Source organism: Labrus bergylta, chromosome 3, assembly GCF_963930695.1.
Source record: "Labrus bergylta chromosome 3, fLabBer1.1, whole genome shotgun sequence".
NCBI classification, from domain to species: domain Eukaryota; kingdom Metazoa; phylum Chordata; class Actinopteri; order Labriformes; family Labridae; genus Labrus; species Labrus bergylta.
Window position 1 is genome coordinate 16431798 of NC_089197.1, and position 13554 is coordinate 16445351.

General features: G+C 39.1%; 1 protein-coding gene across 6 annotated transcripts in view; it reads left to right on the forward strand.

Annotated features, from left to right (window-relative positions):
• LOC109986983 (protocadherin-9) overlaps positions 1-13554 on the forward strand; it is a 204577-nt gene that overhangs the window by 28839 nt on the left and 162184 nt on the right. Inside the window, exon 3 of one of the 6 annotated variants that reach the window (XM_065952837.1) lies at positions 7251-13211. The exons of the other annotated variants lie outside the window; for them this stretch is intronic. Coding sequence (XP_065808909.1) covers positions 7251-7253 — 3 coding nt within the window. The 3' untranslated portion in view covers positions 7254-13211. Of the gene's footprint in view, positions 1-7250; positions 13212-13554 lie in introns of those variants that run through there. 6 annotated transcript variants of the gene reach the window in all.

Consider the following 13554-nt stretch of genomic DNA (forward strand, 5'->3'; position numbering starts at 1 on the left):
AGCCCATTTTTGTGTGCATGTTTTTTCCACTGAGACCCCAAAAGATTAGGCAAAGTAATCTGCTGACATGTGAAAAAGTCACACCTGTACCCCACTTTAACAGAAATGTTCAGCACTTTTGAGGCCCACAACCAAGTCCATGAGCTTTTGGAAAGTACTACCCCCGGAGCAGGGGTCTTTTGGGGAAAAATGAAAGCCTCCAGGGTATGAGGCTCTTACAGCTATTGCTGGAGGCTCAAACATATTGTAATCCCTCATGTTGCTACTATATACGTAATGTTGCATTCAGATTCAGCTTCAGAGAGGTATCAGTTGGTCCTCCAAGCGACAACGTTTTCTTACAATTGATTTTTACACAGTTTGAAAAGAGTTGGTTGGATCCCGATGCTATTAAGCACTGCAAATTCACCTGTTTAAGTATGCTGCATAGACTCCTTCTGATATATTCAGCAAGTTTACCATTACATTCTGCTGGTGATATGCAAGTTGATTGGACAATTGGCTAGTTATGCAAGATGTAGATCTGTATTTAATTAATCATTATTGAAGGTGGCATCTTTCTGTGTATCAGCATTGGAAAGCTAACTGTAATTTGTAAAACTCTGTAAAGCTCTGTAAAAGCGCAGTATTCAGAAGACTAGAAAAACTCTTAACAAGCACAAGTCCAATTTTACCATATCTCTACAAGGTCGCATTGTGAAAAGTTAGCATGGGAAATTGGAAATACTGCACTAGAAGAAAAAAATCAGGTGTTTCCATTTTGGCACTCTCAACACTTGGTTACTTTTAGTAAAAAAAACATGGTTTTGGTAACACTGTATAAGTCAACAGTGACATGAAGCACACGATAGGTCTTTTCAATCCCCTGAAACCTTGAAATCCTTCCCTAACCTTAGCCAACATGTTTTTCGTTGCTAAACCACATGTGGGACCCAGGATATGGTGTCAAGTCCTGCATGTTTTTTCTTCAAAATGTGACTGTAGTACCAAAGTGTTATTTCAAGGAGACGTGGTTACCTATTCTTTCTCATGTGCTTGCCCTTACCTGCCTCTCGAAGTGCTTGAACCGAAATGGTTTCTCATGTGGGAAGTTTCAAATTGCTATTTGTAACCGTCTGTTTGGTTCTAATCAGAGGGTAGAGTCGTTTTAATTTCATTACCACTGTGCTGGTTATTTTTAGCTCGGAGTGCTTTGTGATCCTTCTGGTTCATTGTAAGAGTTTGACAAGTCCTATTATTCACACAGCCGCTCATCCTCTGAGCCTGTACTTTTCAAAGCAACCTCTCCTGCTTCTCATCACACACATTTGAACAGCTGGATATAAAGGTAGCTCGATGTTGTGATTTTACAAGCCAGCTCCTCTGCTGTAATTACCCGGAGAACGATCCATCCCACAAGGAAATTCAAAGTTGTATAATTAAACTGAAAATTGTCAATGTTCCATAAAATCAACTAGATTGGAACATAATTAAGAGTTTTATAAAGCAAATTCGGCAACTATTCAAACAGGAAATTGTTCTGATTATATTTTGTCACTCACTCGTCCCATTTAAAGTTAAGCTATTTTACTTCATGCTATTGCTATTTAATGTAAATCTAAGGCAAAAAGCCACACATGAATGCATCATTTTTTGTCATTACTAACAAGATATGAAGAGTTCCATATTTAATTTTAGAGGTCCTTGCTGGTTGATTGTTCATTATACGTCTAAACCAAGCAGCTAAAATATTCCACTAATCTTAAAAGTTTGAAAAACCTTAGTTCTTAAATGAACCACTTGAGGCTGGCTCCTAAAGTGAATCAATCCCTTTAGTATTCACGTCAAAATGTATAACTTAACAGCCAAGTAAACGTGCTGACACCTGTACAGACGACTCATTTTGCGTAACCAACTAACTTATAAGACTTAGAGTTAGCTTGAAGTTATGAAAAAGAACATTAGACATTGATGACTTCTTGGTTGCCAACAAGCGATCTTTTACATGACAGAATCGTTTTTTTTCCCGTACACACAAGTGATAGGGACTGTCATGTATTGATAAGCTCATCTATTGTTACGGTTTGTATCTTGACCCAAAAGCAGACACCGCAGCAAAATTGAAGGGTTTGAGGTTTTATTGCAGGGTTTGGGAAAGGTGGACGGCTGACTGTTCTGGCTGGCTGGTAGTGACGGCGTGGAGGAGACTTATGGAGTTAGCTGGTTCTGCAGGCAGGCAGGTGATTGGTTGAGTTGTCTGAGAGGAGAGCAGACTGGAGGAGATGACACCGGTGAGAATCTGGACAACAGGAGAGAAAATCTGTTAGGATTCACTTGAAAAACGCTAGGAACAAACTCTAACAAATGTTAAGCGCAGCCGATCATAGTTACCACTTCAGTAGACGCAATAATCTGGCAATGAGTCGAGTTGAACCCAGGGTTTTATCTTGAGGCAGATGAGCAGATGAGTTGCAGGTGTGAGTAGTCACACCTGCAGTGTTGATTGAAGCCACGCCCTCCAGAGACACACGCACACACAGACACACAGACAGAGGGGGAGGGGACACAAAGGATACACAGAAACAGGATCACAGCCAGAGCCGTGACATCTATTATTGATTGATTTTTGAACATATTCATTAATATGAATGTATGTTAACGGGTTACAATTAATTCTATGACGTCAAATAACATTTGCGAAATTAGCCTTTAGGCCAATTCGGGTACATTTACATCCGTCTGAATGTTGATTAATGTACACTGTCCCTTTTCAAATAAAATTATAAATGATAAATTAAACAAATATTTAAGTTTTTTTTCTCTACACTTTAATTTTGCATGAATAATGACCATAAATGCATCTGGACATAATTCTATCATTACTGCTTTGAAAGGAACCAATTAATAATTTTCTTGGCCATCATTGTGTATAGATATTGAGAATCCAAAAGGGGCTGACTATATTCCAACAACACTCCAGATGTCTTGACACATCATATCTGGGGAAATACTGGCCTAGATCTTAGGAGAATAAGAAAACTGAGCATCCACACTAATTTGAACGCTCTGTTAACAGTCAGATGATTGACATGGCAACATCACAAGCATTAATGTAAAGCCCAGGAGGCTTTAAAAATGTCTTGGTTTCCCGAGCAAACATTTTATTTGTGTATGAGCATGTGTCTGACTGTGTGACTCCATGTTTGCAGTTTTTTTTAATTATTATTATTATGTTTTTATTATTGTGTCTCATATACTGTACATGCACGGCCAAGAACAGACACGAGTGAGTCACAAGTTGGAACATACACATGCGGCGAGAGCACAAGTTAACGGAAGAGTTCAGTGAGAAGGAGGGGAGGGAGCTGGGACAAAAGGTGACCAGGGTGTCATCGATTGCTACAGGGATGGAGAGATGTGTCCCAAGCTGTGAGGCGAGTCAAGACGAGGCAAAGCTGCGTGCCGCCGGCCCTTTTTGTGCCTGATGACTCGCAGCTGATGTCTTATCTTAGCGAGTCAACACTGAGGATTGAGTGTGTGCACAGGGGGGGGGGGGGGGGGGGGGGAGGTGTGGAAAAAAAAAAAGAACTAAAATCAGTTATCTGCCTTGTGATCCAACAGATGCTACAGATTTGTAGCAGAGCTTCAGGATTTCTCCTCGGTATCACTTTACATCAAATATAAATTGAGACAGAGAGAGTGGTAGAAATGTAGGAGAGGAACTAAGTGCTTTTAATTTGTCTGCAGTTGTACTGGATCAAATGTAAGATGCTAACATATGTCCATCACATCAGCTATTCACAGCTTAGTTTGTTGTTCTCTACAGATGAATATGGATCTTAGTTAGCTTGGATTGTGTTTGCAAAATTAGACTTCAGAAGAAGAGTCTTTTTTTCTTGCACTTGGTCTGTCATACTTTTACATGCGTATAGATGTAGTAGAAGATGTTCTTTTTCCAGACAGCTGTTTAAAACTCGAAAGCATTGTTCAAACACTAAAAGACAGATGCATGTAATTAAGTCCACTCCAGGGCTTTTTGACCTGTGAAAGAGGGAGAGAAAGGTGTGATCACATCAGATTGATGTATCACTGGTTGGTGAGAAATCAACACCTTTTTCAATTTCCACATTTTGATTAGATTTCATTGAGCGTTAGAAAAGTTTGACTAAGTGTGTATGATACCTCAGGTAATACATTTCCTAAACTATAAAAGTAACAGTAAATATTTGTTAGTCCTGCATGTTTTGAAGAATATTTGCATGGGACAAACACATGATTTTTTTGCTGCAAAACTGATTTGTGTAAGAGTACTGGCTGGAGACACCGCCTACATAGCATCACATTTATTTTTTTGAGAAATGTTAGCCCACTACAGACAGAAGACTTTTGTGTGTGGGGCTGTTAAGCCTGTTTGTATATACTTTATTGATCCCCTAGGGCCTAGTGGATATTCAGGTTTACACTGTTTAATGAACATGCCACTCAAACACATAGACCGAAATACACACATGCACATACAGGACTTATTAACATGCATAAACAGATGGATGTCAGAGTGAAGGGGCTGCACACAGGGGGCGCCTCTGAGCTACTGGGGGTTATTTGCTTTGCTCAAGGGCACCAATAAGTAATCAGCAAGTGGACTGGCGCCTCTCCAGCAACCAGATTAATTACCATGCATTTGTCTTTATATTTAAACCGCCCAACTTCCGGAGTCCCTGAAGTCTCTACAGACTGAACTACTGCTGCTGTTTGTCATTATTAAACAGATTAGTTCCCGAAAACTGAGCGACATTACCAGATTGGTTAACCAGGTGTGTTTAGGAGACATCTGTGTTTTGCACATGTTCTCTTTCTGTGTCATCAGTAAGCTCTCACACAGCTGTTTTTTTATTTATTTATTTTTATGACAAAAACGCTAGCGTCTTGGTTTGACTTCCGATGAGAGAACAAATGATAAGGTGTGATCAGATCAGTTATTGTCTGAAGGAAATGATTGTCCAGATTTTATTCAGCCATATTTATCATGTTTCATTTGTACAGATTCAGATGGAACATGTGTGATGCTGAATCTGTGTTTGAATATATTCTCTCGTTTTGTAGACTTTGTATGGCACACTTTAGATTCCTGTAGAATAACAAGGCAACAGTACAGGATGGGCACAAAAAAGATGAACATAACACTGTTCAATGCTGATGAGGGAATTAAAGCCCAGATGCAAAGACAGCACGTAAAAATGCACCTTTGTTTGAACTACTGCTCCATAAATTCATATAAAAAAACGTTGGATTTTGTCCAACACTGCCAAAAGGAAAGAGAAAAGACCTTCATACGATATCCTGGCAAGTCAAAAAAGCAATAAAGCGTGCAGTTGGGTTTTTTGCCAGGAGACACATATTTTTAATCACCTATATCAGACCCTGAGGGAGTGCTAGCTTGCGTAGCATCACCTGGCTCGGATACATTCAACTACTTGGCTGATGTCTTAAAAATGTCACAATTTTAAACTACTAAACAAATCAAAATACAACTGAAGTGAAGTTTTGAAGCTCTGAATTACAGCCTGTCTGTTTAGTTTTTAGAGGTATAGTTAACTTCATTAGACAAAGCTGAAGGCCACAAATCATACAGCGTCCAGCTTGTCAGTCAGTTCTGTAAGTGGCTTGTTTCAAATCCAGCTGCTTTCTATCCTTGTTATTGATGTCATCAACAGCCAAAAGTTGCTAATTTCCCAAAACCTACCGACAAGTATAATTGAGTTCAAACTGTAAAAACACAAGAGAACATAAAAAGAGTTCTTAACTTCATTATAACCCTGCTCGGATGAGTATACCTCCACACCAGTCACAGCCATTGGCATTAACAGCCTGAACACTTATTAACAGGCAGCAGTAAAAAGTTGCCTCTGGAGCTCCGTAATGAGTGAACAGTCATTTCCATTCTGACCTTTTCTCGCTAAACTGTCACGGTGGTTATTTTGTCGCACGCTGTCAGAGTAACGCTCTTGTATTATCTTTAATGTCATTGGTTTTTAATGTCAAACCCTCATTCTGATAGAGCACTGCAGAGCGTGCAGGGGAGAGGATTCATGACAGCAGACTGTGATTTATTGATGAATTTTATATTTGAAATTGTAATGAACCTACAGCATTACATTCAATGTAAGCACTATTCTATATGTGATAGTAATGAATCAAAATATGTGTCCTTTTTAGACGAATTTCCGAGTGTTTAACATTTAGCATACTGGAAAACAGAGTATCAACCAGCGTCTTTGAAAGCAGCTTTTAACTGTCAACCTTCAAGATCGATATGAGCCACTCACTCTCTCCACTCACAGTACATTGTGGTGGAAGAAGATAAAGATGGAGGAAGCACAGTAGTCCTCAAAGTTGAAATCATCTTGGTGTAAGAGCTGCTTTGTGGATGATGGATGGCGACCGGCTGACCCTGACAATTTACAAATGGTCATTGTTCCGGCGTGGCTAGTGTTTGAGTTTGAACAAAAGCAGATAGCTTTTAAGCGAGGCATCAGTCTTTGAGTTTTATCTTCTTTTACTTTGCAGCATACCACATTTAAATAATCAATACAATTATCAAAGTATGCATCTTTATGAGCAAATAACAAACTCCCACTTCACACTCCTGGCTCTGCAGTAACTTGGTCTCTCTAAACCCTGCTCGTGTATGCAGCAAAACACAAACTTGGCACCTCTTCACCTCTCCTGCTCGGTCCTTATTTGACAAAGCGCTCGTAAAAAAAACTGGATCCAATTACTAAGCTGACAGATGCAGACATCAGGTACTATGTGTAATGCAAGGGCATGATCAGATTGTTCACTGTCCGTATAGCATATCCAGATGCACATTACATTTTTATAGTGGTTGTAAATAAAGCTCAACTCCATTCAGCCCCCCCCCCCCCCCCCCCCAGTCAGCTGTACATTCAGTCAGTGCTGAGAGTAAGCATGAGCACTGGAGCAAACAGGGCCAGGGACACATGGGTAAATTTTGTTTTGTCATCATGGAATGGAAGGTTGACCAACAAGCTAATCCCAGAAAAAATGTGTGGTTTCTGTCATTTTGCAAAGCCTTTTATCCACGACAAGCACGGCTCACCAAATACAATTGTGTACATGAATATAATAAACAAAAAGAAGCAAAAATGATTTAAGAAAAGAGTATTTTGCAAAATATGTTATAATGAAAACAATTTGCTACCTTTCAACTTACCTTTTTGGTGTGTCCCTTATCATCCCTTTCCCTACAGTGATACATTCAAGCTGTCACCACAACACTTGCAGGCATGCATCAATAGACTCAATACAACACATACAGCATACCAGTCTTGGTTCACTGACAGGGACAAGACAACTTTGCAAGTATAGTTCTTATATCGGCCAATGCCCTTTTTCAAAATTTTCATCTTGCATGATTGGTATGTGATACTGACAGTTGTGAAGAAAAAAGTCATTATAGAATGAAGACAACCACTGAGCTAATTCAAAGCAATGAGCTGGTTTCCATCTCATTACTGCAGCTTTCATTGCACTGATAAGAACCAAGGGTTACAAATAGCCTTTGATAGCTTGTCAGTTAAAATGAAATGAAGTCATATATTAAAGCAAAATATGTGTAAGTGAAAATAGACTTAGCTCAAGTGTATGAATTCAGGTATGAAACTATTTTTGAGATTATATTTATTCAGTAATTAGTAGCTTTTAGGTATACATATAAAATGCAACAACTGATTATGGATATTTCTTTTCATGTTTTATTTTTTTCAATTCTCTACTCTTATTCACTCCAATATGTAATTTATATCTTTACACAAGTAAATTGAAATATACAACTAGATAAGTGCGTGGCATTGTTTCTTTTTATTCTTCCATCCAATGTCTTTCAGGGGGCATTTCATTCCACTCTTTACCTTTATGTACAGCAGCATTCAAAAACAGAAGACCCAAATAGATTAACATAATCTTTAGAAAGGCCTTTGTCCCTTATCATTCAAATCCAAGAGGGTGTGCGTTCTTTGTTTTTTTGCTGCAAAATGACGTAAATGGATTTCCCCCCAGTTTTGAGGAGATTATTTTTGAACAATGCAGAGTCTAAATCCCTGACCCCCATCCACCCATTTCTTATTTCATTCACACACATTGCAGATATACCAAGGATTGAATGAGGAACGGCTGTACCAAAATGTTGAATCGAACACGTTTGCGAGTGAACAAGTTGAGACAGTTTGCTTTCCAAATGGAACATTTTGGGCTTCCAGTGAACCGATGCCTTAAAGGGTGGAGCAAACAGGCATTATAATAGTGTTCATAACAAATAAAGATGGAAGAAATAAATGAGATTAAGCAAGCGGAAACGGTGTTGTGCATGAGTGAGTGTGAATGGGAGCAGAAATCTCTCAGATGCACAGACCCAGTGTATCTTACTGCTGGAAATATGACACAAAACAACCACTAATGCTGCATTATTCATGAACGGATTCTTGACACTGTCTTTTATGCTCCAAACATAAATCATTAGTGGGTCATTATCTTTAATTCTCACCTTGTCGCTTTCTTTTTTTTTTTACTCCATGAATATGCAAGTGATTTGATGCAAACTATCATTAAGAATTAATTAAAGAGGTAATGCATGAAAGACTAGAAATAACATTGAAATAATTGCAGCTGGAATTAAAGTTTAAGATAGCAGTGATCCATGAGCATCTATAGTGTATGGAAAGTATTTTCACCTGGAAAGTGTAATATCGTTGACCTTTTAAAAACATTCAGAGGAAAAATAATGAAATATGTGACAATTGTGGAAAGTAGAAACTGGTAGGATCAGTAATTTGGGATGTAGGTTGCAATGCTGACAACGAAATTACATCCGTAGCTTCTGTTGGCAGGGGTGTCAGCACAACAGCTCTCTGGCTTCCAGATTGTGGTATTTCCATTTGATTGACAGGCGTGTCATAGCCAGAGACGCACTGGGCAGACCCCCAACTGCCGTTGCCTTTCCTGTCAGTGCGGATGGTTTGAAGCTGTCTACATGGATTGTCTGGCCAACATGGAGAACATGGTGAATTAGAGAAGTTGACATGGTAAATCAGGAGAGTTGGCTGTGCTGTGCAGTGCTGTGAGCCATGCTTTGTATCAGCACTGAGGCAGGGTTTCAGGCTATGAGGCGGGCTTATCAACAAGCAGACGACACTGAAGGTATTCGTGTTGGTGTGCATGTTTGTGTAAGTAGCACTTCAATCGTTTCCTGTTTAGGGTTCTGCAAGATCAAAAGCAAGTTATAACCAACCGAAATGAAGCAAAGGTCCATCTGCCATCATTCACAATTGACTTTGTGTTTTGGAAAATTATATTTCATCCTGGATTTTTTACCAGCAAGAACACAAACTTGGAAATTACATTTACTTGTCTCAGCTCTTCCTGGCTTGTGATAATATGTTTAGTTATTTTGCCAGATCTCATGTTTTCAAATTGTCCTGACATCAAAATATGTAAATCCCAAAACATAATCCCTGCTTCTCTAGTGGTTGAAGACCCATTCGAAGTTTTGCTCATTGGCACATAATACTTGAAATAAAAGTCACTGTATCCACTTTGTCCCTTTGTGGTAGTAACTGCATCATATTTGGCAAACTTCACCATGAATCCTGGTTTTATGTTCTGAGTACCGCCCTATAGCTTTCTAACCAAAGACGTAAAGAAAGGAATAAAAATGGGCTCTGACATTAAAATAAAACATACCATACCACTTAAAAGAAGTGCCTGAGTACATGAATTTTTTTAATTACATTTTATTTTTATTGTAAAGAGATGTTAATCTAGATGCATTTCCGAACATTGAGGCTGTTAGCTGTTGAAGACCTGATACCCCCAAGGGTTAACTGACACAAACCACATTAAGATGTGTGTGATATGAGATAAAAAGAGATTGGTCACATTTCCACCTCATTAAAATTTTCCAGGAGGTTTAAGATTTGCAAAGTCAGTTGCTGCTGCAAATATAGAAAAACAACAACAATTGTAAATGTTATTTCATTTCTCATTTTGGACTTCCCTTTTGAATGTATCTTAATGTAAGCTTTGATAGGAGGCAGACATGAGAGAGCATACTTTTTAAATGCGTCTCTCACATGTTCAGTTCCCTTCACATACACTTTGGCCGTGCGTGAAAGGATTATATATAGAGATACTGGAAGGTGTTTGTGTATACACATACATGAGCATACAGGAGGGAATAGAAACTCCCATTCTTCAAAAACAACAAGCTTTGGTGACACAGCAGCCAAAATAGTTTGCATGGGAGAGAGAAAACTGCAGAGTTTTGATTAAGCCCATCACACAGAGCTCAGACTACGTATAGACCACACACACACACACACACACACACACACGCACACACACACACACACACACACACACACACACACATGCCTGGCTCTCTAACAGTGGTCAGAGTTGCTCACTCCCTCCCTGACCTCCCTATAGCCAAGAGCTCTAATCACTGTAAAACCGATTCATTAAAATCTGCTGTTAGTGAGAGGACACACACACGCGGGTGAGCAAATGGACCACAGCCAATTATGTGATTCCCTGCCAGTTAGAAAGAGATTTAGGCATTAGGCATCTCTGAGGAGGGAGACAGTGATCACTACAGCAGATCTGCACATATTATTATCGAGTTTGGGAGGATGCGTGTGTCCTCTGCATGGAAGATGGTACAATATGTAGACTGGTGAATGTGAAAAAGGCTCGAAGCTTAAGCAAACATAAGCTTGAAAGTCTACAGAAAGCTAATGTATAAATGTAGATATTTTTTTTACTCTCTACGATAAAGTTGTGATATAAACAGTTATCTCACCTGACAAGCCAGGGGAAAAACATTTAAATGAAGTTTGAGTCTGCCAGTGGTTTCTGTTTGTATTGCTGCTAAAGTAATACCCCCATGGAAAGGGCTTTCTATTTGCCGTATTTGATTTTTCAATATGATAGGACAAGCAGAGGACTAAATTAAAGGCCTGTGGGCACATAAAACCCCCAGGAGAAACCGAGGAGCAAATACAATCCTGCTGAAATTGTTGTAAGTTTGAGGTTTTAAACAGGACCTGAGCCAGGGCTGATAACACAAGGGATGCCCATGCTGCGTGTTTAGTCAATAAATCACAGAGGCCCCTCAAATGATGTGAGTCCACCTGTCTTCCACCTGTCTTCTTTGTCATGAAGTGTACTACTCAGCCTGTGAGGTAAGTTCTATATAATGTCCTCTGTGACTCTCAATGAAGTTTTGTAATGCTGGAGAAGACGATCCTTATGATACCATCGTCAAGTTGTCTTATCAAAGTCTTAACTATAGATATCTTTACTGTGAAACTATCAAAACTTGTGAAGCTTGAATGGGGTTGGCTCATAAGGTATGCAGGTCCCGGAAGGCGTGTCAAGGTGCTTTATTTGAGATTGTGTATCCTGTACTTTTTTGGAATCCATCGCAGGGACTTAAGGCCATCGACTTTGGGCATCAGTTGCACTGATTATGATTGTTTTACTTGTGTGTGTCTCTCATGTGCTCAACTAAAATGTACCTGTTGAGTAATCTTGTAACAAACAAAACTTGCATTCTGTGCATGAGTGAGGTCTGACAAGCAGTATTTCCATCTGCATTTGCAATGCTGTTTTTTTTTTTTTTGAGTCAGGGACGCATCTTTGCTTCTCTGTACATCGCAGCACATCTTGCTGTTTTTACCTGTTGATTCAGTTTAAGGGTTTGGGTGCATTCAATATTTCATCAAAATGTGCATGCCTGCATGTGATTGCAAAGAAACAGGAATCTACTCATTCAGATAAAAATAAAATAAAAAAATTAATAGCACTCTTACAGGTTTTTAAAATTGAACAGGGATACATTGATGAGGATGCCATGCTTAATTTCTGCATCAAAGTTTGGCTTGAACATTTAAGAGTTTACTTTCAAGAGTTTTCAAATGTGGCCCCAACATATCTACTCTTAAGTTGTTCAGAGATAATCTTCCAAACAATTGCTCATTGTATAAATAAAGGAAATCAAAGACGGCTTTTTGGCAAACAGGAAATGTAAACCATTTCTCTGAACTGGTTTTCTTTCCATCTCCTTCATGGCTCATTCAGGCTTCGTTATTGTTGAAACCTTATGGGGTAAAACCTGTTATCTCGTGTCTGAATGGCAACTGTTCTTTGCCTCTACATCTTAAAAAAACATTTTTGAAAACCACAAATTGTTTTTGGTCGGTCAAAGGCCTTGTGTATTGCACTTCACATTGCTGATTAGTTGGAAAAAAAAAGAGACAGCGTAATTAAGGTTGACAGCCTCTGCAGCTCTCTGTGCTCCATTTCACATCCTGGCGCTCCAGGGTTGGACTTCATGGATAATATGCAGGATTGCACAAAGAAAACTGCTTTATGGCACAGAACAGAAGGAGAGCCAGAGAGCTGCAGCTTTTCTTTAAAAAAAAAAAAAAAAAAATGTATTGTAATAGCAGACGGTGGAATGAGCGAAAGGTTCGTGGCAGAATCACATTCAACATCTCATCTAACAGCCCCTTTTAAGTCCAGCTGAACTCAATTCCTTCCAAGAAGCCTGGAAAACTGGAATCTGTGATTTATATTGCTTTTTTTTTTCTTTTGTTACCTTTAGGGCATAAAAGATTTGTCTAAAGTGTGAAGCAGAATCAATAGTGCAATATCAAGTGAACCTCTGTTAAACATCCAACTCTATTTTTCCCCTGAACAACAATCCTGGTTGTTCTTTTTGAAGAGCTACAAAATAAGAGGAATCAAGCTATTGAAAAATAATATAGACTAATATACAATATTTCAGACTCAAGTTTAATGTTTAACAGTTCAAAATAATCAGCAAATAAATAAAATAAATTATTCTAACAGGGGCTTGTCCAGAATTTTTTAAATGGGGGGGCCCAAGGAGGGCACTGACTTATGCATGGGTGGGCATAAGGGATGTGCAAATGCACATCAAAAATTGCACATTGAATATTTCCACTCCTCTTTTTATTTACGAAACAAAAACATGAAGCATTCAAATAAACACAAACTGCTTACTTACTGTTTCATGACAGCTCAATCGTTTCAGTTTGAATATACAGTGAGTCCTACCTTTGACCAAGTAGATAGCCAATCATGGTTTAGGGGATGGCACTTGGGGTGGCCAATGAGAATGGGGATGGTGGGTTACAGTTCAAAAGTTGTAGGATGTGCACATTTCTTTTCATTGGGAATAAAACCTTCATTGCTAACAGTGAGAATACTCTGCTCAGTGCAGTCATCTACAGCACAGACTCACCTGCTAAATCCTTTCTCTCACTTCCATCTCTCCCTCTGTAAAACCCCCGATCCTCCAAATCCTACAGGTTTACAACCTCGGTGACACTGACAGGAACCATTGAGTTAGCTGACTTCAGCTTGTCGGTGAGCTTCATCAGCCTGAGGATAATCTATCTGCACCATTAGCTTTGCTGTCACACTTGACTTCATCTAATTCCAAACATTAGACATCTCATTAGACGTTGACCA